At 44.0% G+C, this 18,921-nt stretch overlaps 1 protein-coding gene across 1 annotated transcript in view; it reads right to left on the bottom strand.

Annotated features, from left to right (window-relative positions):
- The window catches only part of Fam135b (family with sequence similarity 135, member B), a 139,677-nt gene that overhangs the window by 60,342 nt on the left and 60,414 nt on the right, over nucleotides 1-18,921 (bottom strand). The window contains exons 3-4 of the mRNA XM_013025133.1: nucleotides 9,528-9,667; nucleotides 2,661-2,731 (exon numbers count right to left, since the gene is read on the bottom strand). Of these exons, the coding sequence (XP_012880587.1) occupies nucleotides 2,661-2,731; nucleotides 9,528-9,667 (211 nt within the window). The remainder of the gene's footprint in view (nucleotides 1-2,660; nucleotides 2,732-9,527; nucleotides 9,668-18,921) is intronic.

Genomic DNA, 18,921 nt, shown 5'->3' on the forward strand with positions numbered 1-18,921 from the left:
TAGCCTTTCAACCTTGGTATTTGATGTGCAGTCTTGTGCACTCTGTGCCTTTTGGGTTGTTTTCTACCCAGCACTGAGGAAGCTAGCTGACAGAGCAATGCTTCAAAGGCTAATGTCTACCCCCAAGGATGTACTCCACATACCTTATCATCCTCAAACCCAATTTATGAAAATGAAAAAAATACAGCATTTCCAATTTTCCCAGCTTCTGGCTTCCTGTTTCTCTCAGATAATCTTAGGCCGCATGAAAGGCCCCGCTCTGGTTGTTATTAAGTGTTTCGTGTTATACAGAGGAAACAACACATCTAATAATCCATACAGATGAAGAAGCCATTTATCTAGCAGAATGTGCACTTGCCTGTACACACACACACACACACACACACACACACACACACACACACACAGAGTCTCTCTTCATCTTCATTAAAGGCTTATTAAATGACCCTTATCCTTATTTCATAAACAAGGCTAGTGAGATCTGGGAAAATGCAGGCATTTGCTCTATATTTAATAGTGGATGAGTGAACAGCTTAAGTTGCTGCACTTTATAGACTTTGATAGGGCCAATTTCCTATACATAGGATTTCGAATAAGTCCCACTTTTGCTGGCAAGAAGGTCTCAGTAACAGTGTCCACTATAGCTTATCATTAAAACTCTTTAAATGGTTTACAGTTTCTAAGCTCCATTTGAAAGCAGCAGCAGGGTTTGATGGCTGATCAGAAGTGTCTGCCAGGGGGCTGTGGATAAAACTCTCCGAATGAGCTTGGCATAAGGACATAGGAAATGAGTGGGTTACTGGAAAGATGATGAAAGAGATTCCCTGCACAAGCATCGTATGTGGATTCTGTGCATATAGATGGGATTTCTTAGCCTCTACCATCCCACCAAGGGAGGAGCTGATGTGATGAGAGAAGCTGGTATCCAGTCAGGTCATGATAAAGACAGGAGGGTGCAGTTTAAGGCACTGAGTGCAGATACTGGATCAGGACCCTGGACAGATCCTCTCCCCACTGAGTGAGCAGGCACCACCCACCATCTAAGCTTTTAACCCATGTGGGTCCTCAAGGCCCAGTCACCACCATGTGTCTGACTCCTCAGTGGAGATCCTTCCTGATCCAACCCTTCCTGCTTCAATCCTTCCTAACTCCCACATGAGGCACAAGAGTTAGAGAGACTACACAGATGAGACAATCTCAGCAATTCCTGAGAAGTGCAGAAAGTCCTAAGAAGGAGTCTCAGCTTCGAAGATAAGAGAAAATTCATTCACCAGTATTTTCGCTTCAGCTTCCTGGTTTGCTATTTTCCAAAGGGAAAGAGGAAGAGGTTTTAGAGACTCGGCATGAAGGTTCATTTTTATAGAGCAGTGGTCAATGCATATCAAGATTCTGGTATCAAAATGGAGGTAAAATGAACCCTTTTGCGTCTCTTCATCTTGGCAGTTGGAACTCTACTGCTTCGAACTGTGGGAAGACAGGTCTTGTCCCTCGGTGGTCATGAACATGCCCTCAGGAGAAAGGCCAGTGAAAACTTGAATATCCCACTGTAACAGAGGTGGACTTGAAGGAAGGGATTCCCCATCCCACTGTAACAGGAATGAACTTGAAGGAAGGGATTCCCCATATCTGTGGGACAGGATTTGCATAACTGCATTTTCCACAGCCACATTACAGGGTCTCTGGAAAAGCATCTGTCTCAAGGTTCCTCCAAGACACAAGTGATCTGGCCATAAAAGGCCACATCAGAGAATGACAAGGCTGGGGCTGTGAGGATGCATACATCCCCAAGGAATTCACAAAGATATCCTAAGGGTGACTGACCATCTGTCAGTTAGGGGCCCTGCTTCCCTGCTGATAAGCAGCCTATAAGATTTTCCAACCCTCTCCCCTTCCTCTCCTCATCACTGTACCTGACTCAAAAACCACAGCACAGGAGAAAGCTAGGGAAGCAATACAAAGCCCCCTGCTTCATCTTTTCTCCAAGGGAAAGAAGTTTCGGGGCCCATGGAAGCCTGATCTGAGGGTTGCATGGAGAATGGACATGAACAAAGAAATTATAAAACTGAATAAGACTTCAGAGTTGGGGAATCATACTTGTATATGGTTTATTAATACCTAAGAAAAAGATGCTTTATCTATTTCCTGAAAGAATGTACAGTAACTACAATGTTATTCATCCCAAGGAAGGAGGAAGAGGCCACAGGGCAAACCTGAAGGAAGCAGTGAACAGAAAAGGAAGGGGGAGGCGAGGAATTGCCTCCTGCTTATTCAATCAGCAGGTTATACATAAATGGATTTTCAATTTTCAGAGAGTTGAAATATAATAGCAGACATTCAGTACAACGACAAGAAATCACGGGAGAACGTCCGCTCCTTTGGAAGTCGCTTTGATGGTTGTAACCTACCTTGAATGAATAGTTACTGGTTCAAAAAGCCAGAAAGTAGGAGACATCTGTGTGTAGAACCAAAGCTTCTGCCTAACATGCACAGCTTCAGGATCCCAGGCTGACCCCTTCAGCCCAAGCTCCCGGCCAGCAGTATCGGTGGTAGGATGTAGGAACCGGGCATCTGTGGCCCCTTCTGAGGCTCACAGCCCAGGCATGGGACACGCTAGAGGAAGACACCAGCTACCACAACTGTGGGATTTCCATAACACTCACTGCTGCTCGCTGTCTGTGAAGTGCAGGTCCACCTTGAGCTGAAACTCGACTTCACTCAGGGCATCTTCCACCTGCAAAAGAAATAAAGCCCAAGGGCTGTTAGGGGTCAACTCCTGTCTACATGTAGCATTGAGCGGTCTACTTCCCAAAGAAGAGAAACGGAAATCACAGCATGAAAATCAATGCCACTTGTGCCCAAGGCAGTTCCGACGTGCATGCCCCACGCACTTTGGGAGGAATGGGACATCTGGGAATATTAGTGCTAAGTGGAAGGGAAGGATTTATGCAGCCCATCTGGGAGAAGCATATTTTCAAAAAGGATTCAACCAGGGTCCTTATTTGAGGGCTTTTGAAAGCTTTGTTGCTCAAATAAAGCTTTGACCTGGCATTCTTTTAGGCAGGAACAAGGGGCTCATAGCCCCTCGCTGGGAAGGATGCAGCCACAGAGCCCAAGTTAGCCAGCAAGGGACAGAAGTCCCAAACTGGGATTTCTCCAGTGCCATCACTGGCAGATACCAGTGCTCTCATGCTGAAGAAGTACACAAGAAAATGAAGTCATTTCCAAGCTGGACCAAGCTCGTAAGAAAGCAAACCTCTTTAAGTTTTGTCTTGGAATTCACTACATTTGAAATCATTGGTGATCCAAGAACCTCCCCTTAAATATTTCCCATCCTTTCACCTTGAGTTTTAAAAATAATGCCACCACCACCACCACCAAAAATGGTCTGTACTTTTCACATACACCCAAAGATGAGCATGGTCGTATTTCTTCTGTTCTCATATTCAGGGAAATTCGCATGCCAAGGGTCAGATTTCACCTTTCCTTCTATTCTGTGCTGGCCCAGTCAGTATGAGCAGCCTCTGTAACTCACAGAGCTCCATGCTTCTTTCCTGTCTTACCATTGGATGCTTCCAATGCCAGTGATTTCTCTTTTCAAATTTGTAGGCTGAAAGCCCATGAGCCAAATGTTCTCTGCAACAATGTTTTGTGTAGTCTCCATCCTGTCTTTTTAAAATCTTTTTTTTAAGCTAAAAAACTTTCAGGTCATTTTATATTGATGTTACAAGTCTATACCTTCTTGCAGGGTGAAAAACACCAGGTTCTAGCAACATAAGACTAGTGCTTGTTAGCTCTGTGCCGATCAGGCAATTCTCGCATCTGTGACAGTCACTGAGAATATCCACCTGGTCTACAGCTGAAAAACTATTTTCTTTCCATATGGCCCCACTAACCTGGCATCATTAACAGGGCCACGGGGTTTTACTCACTTTTAATCTGGGCATCACCGGGGACCCTGAGTTCAGGACCAGGTCCTGCTGCAGAACAAATGTCAATGCGTTTTTTTTTTTATTAATAAAACTCTTCCTAATCCCTTCATTTTTTTTTCTTGGCTTCTGTTGCTTTGCAAGAATGTGCTCATCCTTCAGGAATGGAAATCTCTCCTCCAAAAGCTGCTTTGAAAATGTCTTCCCAGTTAATCACAATTCAGGCAGAGACATATGGATGGAATTTATCTTTGGGGTTTAAAATTTGTTGTTTTTTAAATTAAAAGCCTTAATAGCTAACATTTCGCTGAAACCAAGTACTATAAATAACTTGCTCTTAGCTTTGTTTTGCATAATCACATCTTTCACTTCGTACACACAAGGAAAGTCAGCACAGTCTCTTGCCACAAGTTCCTTGGAAATAAGACTGGCAAAGAAAGGCCTGTCCCCCCAGCCATCCTCCAAGAATGCATTAGTCTGGGAAGGAGAACTCACTGGAGGCTGACCCTCCTGCAGCTTCCTAGGAACTGTGGCTATGCAGATCCTGGCTGTGAGGTCCCTCATTAATCTGGATTGCAAGATAATCTAGAATGAAGCCACTGACCTTTCTGACCATTCATTTCACAAGTGGTTGCTTATTACCTGCCCTTCCCTCCAAACACATATACATACACACAAGCACACAACACACCTTTCACTTATTCTGTCTCATTTTAAAATAAAGGCAAAGATATCATCTCCTTCTATGGATGATATTCTCCTCACCAGGAAGGGAAAAATTTTAAACTAGAATTAACATTTACAAAAGCATTACATATAACTGGAACCTCTCTGCACATCACCTTTATAATAACAATACAGGTTAACCCACTGTAACAATCAGATGTACAAGACGCTTTGTTGAAAATTATACAACTTCGCAGGGGGGAGGAGTTGGGGAGGTGAGGAAGGAAGGGATAGTAGGAGAAAAACGAAGGAGGGAGTAACAATGCTCAACAGGAAATGTATTCATTACCTTACTCATGTAACTGAAATATCAACAGCAAATAAGATAAAAACATACTTATAAAGAAAGAACTAAAATTTGCTACAAAAAAGCTAGCATTGTAGTGTGCTATCATACTAGATATGGATACACTTACGAAGAAATATTTTTCCTCTTCTTTTAAATGAGGAGGCTGAGACTCCCTGCAGTAAAGTCTCAATCTCAAGCTCCAATACGAAGCACTTTCCCTGTGCTAGACTCCGCTTCATGGCAGTGCATCTCTGGCTCAGTTCCATGCTCAAGTCTTTGTCTCAGGTCATACACTCCTCCACATGTCCCAGTGTCTCTCATTGTCTTCCTCCTCCTCCCCTTGTCTCCCATCCTCCACACTGCTATTTTCTGACATCAGGCTGCAAAGGTGAAAATCCTCCTTCCCACTCTGAATCAACATCTCCATCATTCCCCATATGTAAAATGGAAGTGAGATTATTACCCTTAATCCATAGCTTTGTAAGTGTGAGCACTAAATAAGAAAGCATGCACAAAGACTTTAAGATTCTAAAAAATAATGTGAATGATTGCTGCAATATTTCTGCTTTTCTTCTGAAGGTGGATGTGCAATAGATTTACCCTTTCTCCGACACCAGGCAGCCATCCTATCTACACATGCCCCAGAAACTCCCATGGGCCCTAAAGTACCTAAGTTGGAACCCTGGCTCTACCACTTCCTGGTTGTATGGCTTTGAGAGAAACAATGACTCTAACTCTTCATATCCTCATCCATAAAATGAGACTAATAGATGTTTATCAAAATGAAGCCCAAGAAATGGAAGGGTTTAGGAGGTTTTATGATATTCTGCTCCTTGGTTTTTGTTTTTTTCTCTCTCTCATTTGTTATTGTTTTTATTTCTGTACCTTTTGCCTTATATGGAAGTTCATCTGATTGGGGAGGGAAAGGGAAACACAGAAATGGTGAGACAAAGGGTGAACACACACAGCAGTGATACTCACTAGACACCATGTACATATGACCATAGAGGATGATACTAAGCGAAATGAACTCCAAGATGTGGACACAAGAGGTTTTTCTTTGTTGTTATTTTTAATGCACTATGTGATTTCTTTTATGTCCCCCTGCTGCAGTTTCTCCTCTGTTGTCACTGTATTTTGGTACCCTGATATTGTATATATGTTTATCTAAATTAGTGAAGGGAAGTGTAACAAAAAAGATGGTGAGACAAAGGACAAAGCGGGAACCAAGGCAAGTGCAAAATTCACAAGACAGTATGCTAGAACAAACTTTACAGTGGGAGGGGGAATGGGGAAGGAAAGAGGAGGAAAAGGGGGGGTAACAAGTTCAACAAGAAATTTACTCACTGCCTGACTTATGTAACTGTAACCTCTCTGTATATCACCTTGTCGATAAAATAAAAAAATGAACTATACAATTTATGGGGGGAGTTGGGGGGAAACGGAGAAAATGAAGGAAGAGGTGACACTGTTCCAAAAGAAACGTGCTCATTACCTGACTTACGTAACGGCAATCCCTCTGTACATCACCTTCATGATAACATCAAGTAAAAACAAAAATGCCACCCCACCATACTATGGCTGTGAACCAAGAAGAAATTATCAAGCACAATGCCTGCCACACAGCACCCCCATAAGCAGTGGAAGATGCTATTAGTGTTACGATTGCCGCTGTGGTTATTACAGCTCAAGACGAATCCCTAGCACGCTCCTGCCCAACCTCCCTGAACCCTCCTGCACGGGGCTCACCATGACACCTACAGGGCCATCTCAAATCCAGGCCTTACAGTCAACTTCCATCAACACATCTCCACGTAGAAGCCTCCATTAGGCTTAACTGTGAACCCAGTTGTATGAGCCATTCTTTTTTTTTTATTTTCCTCCAGTCGTAGGACTTGAACTCAGGGCCTGGGCACTGTCCCTGGGCTTCTTTTTGCTCATACCAACCACTTGAGCCACAGCACCACTTCCAGCTTTTTCTGTGTATGTGGTACTGAGGAATGGAACCCAGGGTTTCGGGCATGCCAGGCAAGCGGTCTGTCACTAAGCCACATTCTCAGTCCTTAGCCATTCTTGTTCCCATACACCTCTCTCTTTTGCTCGCTTGGCTTCTGATCACCCGCCAGTATCTGCCATGATACGTGGCGACACTCACAGGCACAGCCGTAGCAAATGCCTTCTCCAGGCCTCAGGCTCCCTCCTCATGTGAGTGCCTACATGACCTTCTTTTAACCCCAGGTCTCTGAGTTTGGGAGTCCTTCTATAGGACAAAGCAAGCATGTAGCCTTCCGTGAGGTTCCTGCGGTTGGTTCTCCTATGCTGTGTCTCCAGCAGTGCTTTCTAGGTCTCTAACTGCATTACTTCTCATGCAGTGAGGATTTCTTCCCCAGATCTTCCTGCTACTTTCCTGCTTTCTGGTGCATGACTATCCTCTACTTCACAAGCACTCCCTGCTTTCTGTAGAAACCCCACACAAGCCTAACGAACCAACCTCTTAGCCCGATCACTGCCTCACATCCTCTGTCTGAATCACTAGGGCATGTAGTAGGTCAAGAATCTTCATCCGCAAGAGGCCCGTTGCAAGATGTGGGTGGATCAAGGTCTCTCACTTTGGAGGACATGCCTTTCATTTATTTTATTTTTACCCCTTTTGCAATCTTGTTCACAGAATAAAACACTTTTTCCCCAAGCAATCCAGTCTTCTTCATGAGAGCAGTAAACATCTGCTGGTTAGTTATTTTATCTTCTTCTTCACTTTGGCTGCTAGGAGGTAAGCTATGTGTGGGTCACTTTTAGCCAGTACCAGAGGATGTTTCTGCATTCTGTTCTGCTCTCATTACTCCAGCCTTGCCTAGCCTTGCCTTTCTCTGTCCTCTTCTCTGGCTCATTGTATTACTATTCTTTTCCTTGAAGTATTCTATGTATTCTGTAAGCCTTCTCAGATCTGCAGTGGGATTACATTGAATACATAAATAAAATATCCACTCTCCTTCCAAACTCAGCTTGCCAGTATTATTTATTCAAGCATCTCTTTGTAGTCTTTATCCATTGACTTCTCTGCATGGTCAGCTCTTCAGTTCACCTGCTGCCTAACTGCATGGGCTGGTCTTCAGCTCCATATGCTCTTGGATAAATGTCCATTCTGTAAGTGTTTGTGATTCATGATGATAACAAAATGCACTTTGACTATGCTTCCTGGTCACTGGGTTATAAACAGTGCTTTGGTTGCCATGAACAGATAGCTCTGCATTGGAAATGAGCCAGGGTACTATTTAAAATTCCAGTTTCTTTAACAGACATATCCAATTAATTTTAATTGTCACTGATTTGGATATAACGATTAGTTGTGACATTGTTCACTGCCATTATTCACTGCTCACACAACAATAAATTACTAGCTTATAGTAATGAATACTTTGACATGCAGAAGGAAATAATAGATCCTGTGATACACACTTCCTGTTTGACCTCCAAACATGTTTGGATCTCACAAGGTCAAACTGTGAAGGGCAAGAGCAAGACTTGGATAGAATTAAAATGGAATGGTGGGGCAAGATACCTGACATATTGATCTGCACCAGGAATATTCTCTTGTTCACTATGTTATCTCCAGCACATAATATGCACATCACGGGTATTTAATAAACCTTAATAAATATGAGTGGCTTGATAAATAGATTAAGATTAAATGATACCTTTTATTTTTGTCCATCCGGGATAACTTGTCTACTATGCAATTCATAGAAGACATAGACAAAAAGCCACTTAACAAAATGGGCAAAAGAGAACACGTACTCAGTTAGAATTCTACACGCCACCTGGGGACTATGAATGGGGCCGCTCTAATGAAAGTTTCCTGGAATAGAAGCACTCTTCCCCACCAGGAAACCATCAGCTGACACGTGTCAGCGGGGGCTGAGAGGGGGACCGGGAACGGAGCAGTGGTGTGGACTCCCCTGGAGGCCTCCAGGTATCATCTGTGTCCACCCCCGTCTGCCGCACATCCCTCCCTTTTTCCTGATCTGAAAACCAGCTCCCTTGGGAAACAGCTGGCACATACCAACTTTGTCATCTCAGGCTCATTTTCCCACACTGTGAGTCTTTTGACTTCTTCTTACATGCATCTAGTTTAGTGCCTAGCACCTGCTGACCCATTTGTGTTCTTGCTCAACTACTAACCCCTTGAACGTAAGGCCTTACTGCCTTCTTCAATCCCGTCTCCTATGCCAGGGCCTAGCTCAAGGCACTGCACAATGGAGATGCTCAAAAGCATTTGCTGACAGATTCATGGACAGAGCGCCTGAACAGATGCACACATGGGCAAGTGGGGAGTGAGTGTGAGAGGTGGCAAGTTAGTCTTGCTATCTTGGGACTTCATAGAATGAGCAAGTGTGTGAATGGAAGGATGAGTAAAAACACATGAATGAATGCATAAGTAAATGTACAAATGTTCCAACTCACAAATCCCTGTCTGTCAGAATTCAGAGTCCATCTTTAGCTTCTCTGTCACTCACCACTTACCCAAGGATGAGAGGGAACGGTCAGGGGAGGAAACACTTGTTCCCGATGGTAGATTTACGACTTACCCTTTCACCGTCTAAGAGCAAATGAGCTCGGAAGAGGACAGCATCGTTTATGGGCACCTCTTCATTCCTGTACAAGATCTGGAAGACGCGGCTGTGCACAGTGCTCTCATAGACACAGGCTGAATTCACGCTGTTGCTCTCTGCAAAACACGAATGAGCAAAAGCCCATGAGCTCCTACACCTGCAGTCTCATCAGGTGTCTATCCGGTCTCACCAAAGCCAGGACCTGAAATGCCATGAACATTCCCAAAGCTTAACACTTAAGATCACAGATGATGAATCAGACAGCACCATGTCGAGACCGGTGTTCACTGAGGTGGGCTGCGTTGCTGAGAACCTTGTTCAATGCCTTGTTGAAATGCCCCCTTGTCTGTGAGTGCTTCCATATTTCCCCACCTAGAAAAAAGAATGGGGAATAAAAGAGGGAAGAGCATGTCTGTTTCCTCGCTATTGTGGGGGAGCCCTCACCAGAACCTGACCAGGTTGGCACTTGATCTCAGACGGCCAGCCTTCAGAAGTGGAAGCAACCTATTTCTATGTTTATCATATGCCTAACTAGTTTATGGTATTTTGTTCCACCAGCCTTAGATAAGACACTGTTGTATGTCTAGTTATAGTGTAGATTTATCCTCATGCCTATCTACTCAGTAAGTGAGAAAATAAAGCCTTGGATGAATATGCAACACTCCAATTTCAGGCCAGGCATGGTGGCACATGCCAGTGAACCCAGCTATTTGTGAGGCAGAGACAAGAGGAGCGTGGTTCAGACTAGCCCAGACAAAAGTCTGTGAAGCTCTGTCTCAGAACTGAGATGGGTGTGGTGGTATACAGCTGAGCAGTGTTCCTTTGTAATTGTGATTGATTCATTTGCTACTTTTGTCTCCATTTGAATTATACATATCCCAGCTGTGCAAAGGGAGGATTAGAGGATCATGGCGTGGGCCATGCCAGGTACAAACTAGAAACTATATATCTATAAAGAAAACTAGAATGTGTGTAGCTTGAAGTATGGATCAAAAAGCACAATATAAGCCTGATAAATATAAGGTCCTCAGTTCAATCCCTGGGGTCGAGGGGGAAAAGAATGAATAATTTCCTAGCAAAGTGTCAGTCCTCTATGAAGCACAGTGGAAAAACAAGAGAGAGTCAGGCGTGCTGCCATAGACCCATAACCCCAACTACCTGGAGCTGCTGTGGCTCAAGGCCACCTTAGGTTAAAAGGACAAAGTTACCAAGACTTTAAACTCAACAAATAAAACTTGCCATAATGGGACAGGGTACAGTGATAAATCCCAGCTATGTGGGGTCATAATGAGGAATACTACGACACAGGAAAAAATGCACCAAACTTCATCTTAAAAAAATAAAGGAAAATGAAAAGGGGATTGGGGCTTATGCAGTGGAGTACTCCCTTATCTGGCAAATGTAAGATCCTGAATTCAAAGCATAGTACAAATAAAAAATAAATGCATACACACACATATGTGTGTGTGTGTATGCATACACAAATACATAAACTGTATGATTCACATGGAGGCAAAAGTCACCAAAAATCCATTACAAGAGCAAAGAAAAACTTCTCAGATGCCCCTGTCTCAGATGGCTTCGAGTGCCCTGGAAATAGTAAGAGATCTAATGGTCTCTGTGGCTACCCAATGTGTGACATCTAAGGCGATGCATGAGTAACTTTAGAACAGGAAACAGAATCACATAAAATCCCAAGTTGTTCCCAACACTGTTAAGATGCACCTGCTCTAATCCGCCCTTCATCGGGAAAGAAATAAAATCGCCAGCCTGATGTGGCCTCTGGAGACCTGTTGGATTCAGATCGATGCAGATTTAAATAGAAACGACTGTGTACAAATACTATGCTGTTTCCATTTGCTACCTCTCCCCAGCCCTTGGCCTAGCCTTGTCAGGGCCTGGTTGATCTATAAGCCAGACTGACAGTGTGGCAGAGGATGGATGGGGTGAGTTCTCTGGAGGTCAGAGCGGCGTGCGCTGTCTGCTGCCAGGAGGGACAGCAGGCACAACAGTTCAATCACTTGCCTTTTTGGGAAAGTGACGTCACCTCTTAGAACAGCAGCTTTCTATATGAAAAATAGGCATGTCCACACTCATCTCCTAGGAGTACAGCGGAAATAAATAGGATAAAACAGATCAAGACCCTACAACTTGGCACAAACCAGGTCTGCCGTGTACACTGTTATGAAATTTTTCATTGTGTTTGTAGAGATTAAAGTGCTTGGTACTTTCTTCAGAATACACTTCTATCTGTCACATCTTTAAGGAAATGAAAATCTTCTGATGTTGCACAGATTCTGATGTTGCACAGCTGGAGATCCAGCTATGCTTACTGAGGTTTACTAAAGATCATTAAATCCTAAAATGCTCCATTAAGCCCAGAGTAAGGCATCTCTCTTAGGCTCATCTCTAAGATAGACTAACAAGCAGAAGTGTCTTTGCAAGAAGGCTCACCCATCACAAGGCATGCTCAGATCATGGGCATGGTAGAGGCAATCTTCTTGTGTGGTGCCATTGGCATCCTTTCTTCCTCAGTTAAAAGAAGAATCCACATTTGGACACCTTGCCCCAACATCTTTATTCTCTCTTTTTGGGGGGTTTGAGGTGATGTAGAATTCAAACTTAGGGCCTTCTGCTTTCTAGGAGGCCCTCTGCCACATGAGCCAGCCTTTTTGGTTTCAGTTAACTTTCAGATAGTCTCACACATTTTACGTTGGCTGACACTGGACTGTAATCCTCCTATCTCTGCCTCCCTACAGGCATGAGCCAATTCATCCATGTTTTGCTCCCTCTTCCCAGAATCCTGAAGAAAAAGCTACTTCTCCATCCTCCTAAGCAAAGCCACTTCCTGAAATCTATTGCCCTGCATGTGTTGCTTGGTTTGTACAGACTTCCTTTTCAGCCATAAAGGGCCCACGCCTATCATCCGTGTTCTCCTCCTAGACCAGGCCTCAAACACACAGAGACAATGGAAGTACATATCACTGTCCTTCAAGACCAAACCCATTCCTTGAGATGCTGCCCACTACTAGGTACTGAGTGATGAGCCACTGTCTGCTATTTGCTGCTTCTATTCTCTACTTTCTGGAGGCATTTTACATCATAATACTTGACAACTAGAAATCAAATCCGTGCGTGCGTGCGTGCGTGTGTGTGTGTGTGTGTGTGTGTGTGAGATACGGGAGGGGTGTCAAAGTTGGAACCAAAAATAAGGGGTCCAGTGAGAGCTTTAAGGGAACTAAAAGACAGGTGGAAGCAAGTGTGGTAGGAGGAGAAGAAGTCAGGAAATAGAAAAGGAGGAAACAGAGGTGAGAGCAAAAGGCACAGGAGGAGAGAAGAGCTCTTCACTGTCTCCTGTTGTACCAATGTTCGAACAGATCAATATGGGCTTTCAGCATAGAAAGCAAGCGTAGAAACAGCTCTATCTTGTTACTTCTCCTAGTCTGCAAAATAAGGCACATGATGACTTAACACAGCTGTGCACCCCCAAGTGTGTGACCCTCCTCTGCTGGGCATCCCTCTAGCTCTGGAAGGGTCTGTGAGCCTAGATTGCAATGTGTGTTCATCTGACACAGACCCAAAGCACCGAGATCCAAGACAACAGCACCCATGGCCCATTCCTATGGGCTGACCACTGTCCCATCCCAAGAACGTGACTCACAGGTGTCCCCCCAACGCTGAGCTTTGTTAAATAATCAAAACTCCCAAGCAGACATCCACTCCGCTCTCCAGCCCCGAGGATGGCTCACTGAGGTCTGGGATGAATTGATGGAAAACTAAAATACAGAGACTCACCGCTAGATTTCTTCAAGCCCAGTCCACATTTGTATGAGACACGCCCCACCTTAGAGCCCACAGAAGTGAGAAGGCCCCATGGGACCAGGAGTGGATCCTGGTCGTGACCTTGGATTTCATAGGCAATATCACTCAAACTGCTTCTTTAGCTAGCTGTGGGCTTATATCTACTATTTCCCATTGTTACGTAGTTTTGAAAAGACCGGGACATCTGAGCACAAATGAGGCAAGAATCACAGCTTGCCTCATCTGCATAATGAAGGTGAAGTTTAGAAGGGGTGATGAATAAAGAAGTATGTCTTCAGCTGTAAAATTCCCCAAACCCAAACAGATTTCCCCATAGGAGGAAGGTAATAATGCTGCCAACTCCATAGGAAGGTAATGTTCTGTCTGTTTCCAGGAACAGAAAAGTCAGAATGTCACCCTCAAGTTACACTTCATTATGTTTTTCTAGCCATTTCAAGGACGAGGCAGCAGAGAAATCACTTTGTAGAAGATGTTCGTTGTGTTTTGGAAGGATGGCCAGATTGACTCCTTGTAGTCTGGATACACTTTCTACTCAGAATCCAGGGTGCAGCCGCCTGTACCTCCATCTAGGTGATGGCCGTCCTGGTTACCATGTTACAGGAATGACCTGGTTAAGAAGCCAAGCACTCCTGGGAGAAGCAGAGCCAAGGTCCTATGTTTCTTTATTTTGAAATTTGGAGACAGTTCGAAATGTGGGGACTGTTTTTTAGCATACTATGTGGAACTAGCGAGGACAATTCATTCCCAGAAATAAAGGTATTTTGAAGAAACATGAAGTCCAGGGTGACAACCTCCCACACTCACAGTGGCTCCTTGGTAGAAAGCTGGTTTGGCTCCATTATGTACTGACATGTCCAGAGACTTATCTAAGCACAAAGGAGAGTTGTTCTTTGAAGATCAATGTCTGAATATGTGGATGTTCTGACTCAGTCCACCTTGTGTTACTGTTACAGAACACCATAGATTGTATGATTTCAAATGAACTGGAAACTGGAGGCTAACAGTTCTGCAGACTGGAAACATCAAGGTATCCCTCGTTGCATCACCCCCGATGAAAAGCAGAGGGGCCAAAAGACAAAGGGGGATTCCCAGTCCTTCTGTAATGACAACAGTAATGCCCTTAGGGATGGAGTCCTTGTGGCTAGATCGAGTCTGGCACAGGTCCCACCTCCCCACACTGTTACCATGACAACTAAATTTCATATTGAAACTTGGCATGACAAATGTTCAAACACCATACCTACCAAAATAGTATAAGCTGGGAGCTCAGGATGGGGGCTCCAGATGCCTGGGCTGGCATCTTACAAGCCTTCAGTTGTAAGCCTCTTCATGAGTTCTAACGTTCCTCACTGCAACTGAGATTTCTGGGTGCCAGAGAGAGGACCCAGCAGCAAGGGACCTCTCATCTGGTATTCAGAAAAGCACCCCTGTTAATGGGTAAGCCCAGACCCTCTTGGATAACATGAGATGGAGCAAGGTGTCACTTCTGACACCAAAGCATTCCAATATGCAAGCACTTGATTTGGAAGCAAAGTAATTGTACTCACACCTTCAATCTGTGAAGCACAGCACATAGGTTAACAGGTCAATAAAGACTAGCCATTGTTTGGGCAATTCTGGTGAATATCAAATATGTTTGCTTTGTAGCTAAAATGCCACATGTTAGATGGAATGTGGGTGAGTTTGCTTTACTGAACACAGACATCAATTTATAAATTTATATAAACTTACCCATAATCAAATATATTTATGTTTTTGCTATAAAACATAATTCGTACATTTGCTAAATACTTCCTGATCACCTCATGTTTTCACGTCTCAAGCAGGGCACTGGGAAAACAAGCAAAAATTATGCTGCTGTGGGGAGATTTAACTGCCCATAGTGCTGGCTGGGAAAAATGGAGCAAGATTTTTCTTCAACTCCACAGTCATGTACCTATCTTCATAAATATATTATCTCTCTGATATTGCATTATTAGTAACATCTCATAAGAACTAATTTAAATGATTTAATTGTGGCAATAAATTATGTACAAAAAATTAGCTAAAGTATAGGTATTATTAACCATAAGAATTAGAAATATTACTTTTCTGCAATATCAATGCAAAATCAATTTATTCATTGTAAGTAGCCTGGGGTTAGCATGAGCTCCACATATTTTATAAACCTTATACAAATGGGCAAAATTTTGTTTTAACTATAAGAAAACTCAGAGTCATAGTTTATAACAATCTTCAATGTCAAATATAAGACTCCATCATCTTGGGGTCTTAAAAAACTTCTTCCATTTGGTATTCAGTCATTTTCTATTTAAGTAAACAATCCCCTAGGAAATACATTAAGTATAATGCTGTTGCTGGTGAGATTCCAACACTAATGAGGAATATTCTTCAATATTTAGTTTAGTTTTTCTCAACTTTTTTCTCTCCTAACTTGGCTTTCACTACTCTTACCCTTCTATTTTATGGAAAAATAACAACTCCTAAAATAATGAAAGTCAACTTTCCATAGCTCAGCCACTCAGCTATGTATCAATTACTCAATTAATTATTATTGAACACAGGGCTGAGGGGTGGTGACCTGCCAAGGTCATCCGGGGTTTGAGGGAGGTCTAGTTAGGTAGTATTAGCAATAACAATTGCTGAATCTTAGTTACTCTACAAGAAACTCAGGTCACAAAGCATACAATGACCGGTAGAAATTTATATTTACAGGAGTGCAACTGAATCAGAGTCCAGTTAAAAGCACCATTTAAACTGCTGACAAAGAGCAAGGCTATTGCTGCAATTTAGCTGTAAGCATTTTCCTATCAACACTGAGTGGGCTTAATTACTTAATTATAAGCCATTGTGATCCACCTATTAAATGGAGCCCAGTAAGTCCAGCACTTGATAACGTTCTATTAGCTAATAATGTCTGCTGCTCTCCAATCTCAGATGCAAAAGGACAGCATGTTTCCCAGGGCACACTCTAGTCATCTAACAGTTGGGATTAGGGGGGAGGCTTGAGATTGGTCCCTACCCATTGGGCTGTCTCAGGTATTTTAATTTGTATTTCAGTAAGAGGCCATGGTATGAGCTTTTACCACTTTTTTTTAATGGCACAAAATAATGGATTTGAATGAAAAGATATGTGATTGAATTTGGCCTGGCCCCTGTGTACTGTGTCCCTGTAACTAAAGAACTTGCGAACAGGCCTCGTTTACCTCATGGGGAACTGGGGATGGGAGAGTAATTCCAAGAGCCCAGGTTGCAGAAGGTGACTGAGATGATGCTCTTGAGACAAGATGTAAAAGATAAAGGGCCATCAGAGAATGGAAATGGACAGATGAGCTTCTAGATAGGGGAGCGTGACAATTAAACATGACTACAGTGCACTCCCAGTGGGAGTGCGTGCTCACACACACACACACACTGCGTGTATGTCGGTGTCACAGAGCTTGAGTTCCTGAGATACTGGGAAGGAAGGACGCTGGTTTCAGGGCCGTGTGCTGTGCCTGGGTAGGGCACAGAGGCTCCTTACTAACGTCTAAGGGACCAGAGGGAGACTTCAATCTCCCAGCCTCAGCTCTTGCAAAACAGCAATAACAGTGTGACACTTCTTGACAGCATAATAGTCCCTTCATGCCCTACTTTTCGCCTAATGAAAGGCATCTAAGTTCAGGGCCTCTCCCACCTCACTGCTGTTCCTTTTCCCCTTCTTCTGCACCTCCTACTTCTCTGTGCTGTACACCTCAAGTCATTGTCCCACTCATTTTCTCCTTCAAAAGCTCTATACCTCTGAGGAAAAAACTTCTAGAAGAGGGTAAATTAGATGAGTCTTTAATGCATCAGAAGAGAGCTTAGTGGAAAAAGTTCTAAAAATAACAGAAAATTCAAAAGTATTTCTATCCTACCCACTTGGGGCCAGCATTCTATAAGACTTCTGAAAACTGTGAGTAACACCAGGTCTAACTAGAAAGAACCTTGTATTCATCATGGCAAAGGTCACTGTGAGCCAATTCCTACTCCTTGCCTATGTATATAGAACATGGAAAAGTTGTATTCATGTATAGTATCAGACTCAGTACCTATAACTACCCAGTAATTAGAGTCTAACTCCCTTTATGATTAAAAAAAGGTTTATAAAAAATAAGTCCTTGTTAGTGAAGAAAATGAGGATGATGCTAACCCGAGTCTGTTGATCTCCCTGTCCTTAGAACAGAGATCTAACCTTCCTTATTAATTCACCTTACCACAGCTGCATAATTGACCAGGTGCACATAGAACTGCTACATTGCTGCAAGCATGAGGTTCAGCAGGTGTCACTGCTGAGGAAGACATCATCATCATGCAAAGAAGCAGGGTGCTGCTGGGCCACCCTGGGGAGACACCCTGGTATCTGCCGATTCTGTGCACACCTGACATTGTCAACAGTATAGATGAGGAGTATGGGTGCTTTCAGGGATGTGCTGGTTACATGTTTAGTATTTTTCTCTGAATGATGAATGGTGCTGGATGGGAAAAAGCCTATGGTCAGTAATGAATGCTTTTTCACTTTATGCTGGGACAGTTAGAGCAACCTGGCTGAAAAACACAGCTTTGAAATAGATTTTAAGAAAAATAGGCACATACTAAGCCCTGCATCATTCCTTAATGATCAGCACCAGTGAGATGATGGCTGTCACAGGCCCACTAGTTCCCAAGACTGTGGGATGGCTGGGTGGAGTGAAGGCAGGGTGGAGTGAAGGCCGGAAGTGTAGAATTTCAGACCAAGAGGTTTCCCAGAACACACAGCAGAGACTCTTCCATTGAGCAACAGCTGTGAATGGAATGGAAAGGTAATGGGGTGGCTCAGCCAAGGCCAGGCCTGAGTCGGGGTGACCCATCAGAAATCGGATTGCTGCCTGTGCTGGCATTCTCAGACACACAGACCACCAGGAAGCACAGACTAAGGAGGCGTGAGCTGGAGGGAGGACGGAGAAGAACTGGCCCTGGAGTGAGTCCCAGGTCCAGGCACGTCTCCCTGTTTCTCTGTCTCTCCATGGTGCTTGGATCGGAAGCACAAGCAGTGGGAGAGAGGAGGCGTGTCTGCTGAAATTGCTGCCAGTATCTGGGAGCAGGTCGCCCTGCAGTTTAGAGGGAGGGAGAACGAGAGGAAAACATGTGAAACTGAGGAGACAAAATCGGTAGCAGCTGAGACAGAGGTCCGAGGGACTGAGCTGCCCCTGGGGCATGGGAACACCTCATTAACTTATCCAGAACCAACAGACAGCCACAGCAGCAGCTAGCAGCAATGGTTACGTCAGCATCTACGCTGAGCTTTCCAAATCCCCCATCGCACACCACAATGGCCCAAATCCCGACCCCCTCCAGCACATCGCGTTCACTGAAGCCCACGTGTAAAGGATCCGTGCCAGGACAGGATCCTGGCTCACTACTGTGCCCGGCATGTGCTCTGATAGGCTCATACCCAGGCCGTACCATGGGCTCTGTCAGCATTAGAATGCTAGCATGGTCTAGATATGGGCCCTCACACATCGGAGGGGAACGTGAGGCACACGAGGAG

The sequence above is a fragment of the Dipodomys ordii genome, unplaced genomic scaffold (genome assembly GCF_000151885.1).
Source record: "Dipodomys ordii isolate 6190 unplaced genomic scaffold, Dord_2.0 Scaffold82, whole genome shotgun sequence".
Taxonomy (NCBI): domain Eukaryota; kingdom Metazoa; phylum Chordata; class Mammalia; order Rodentia; family Heteromyidae; genus Dipodomys; species Dipodomys ordii.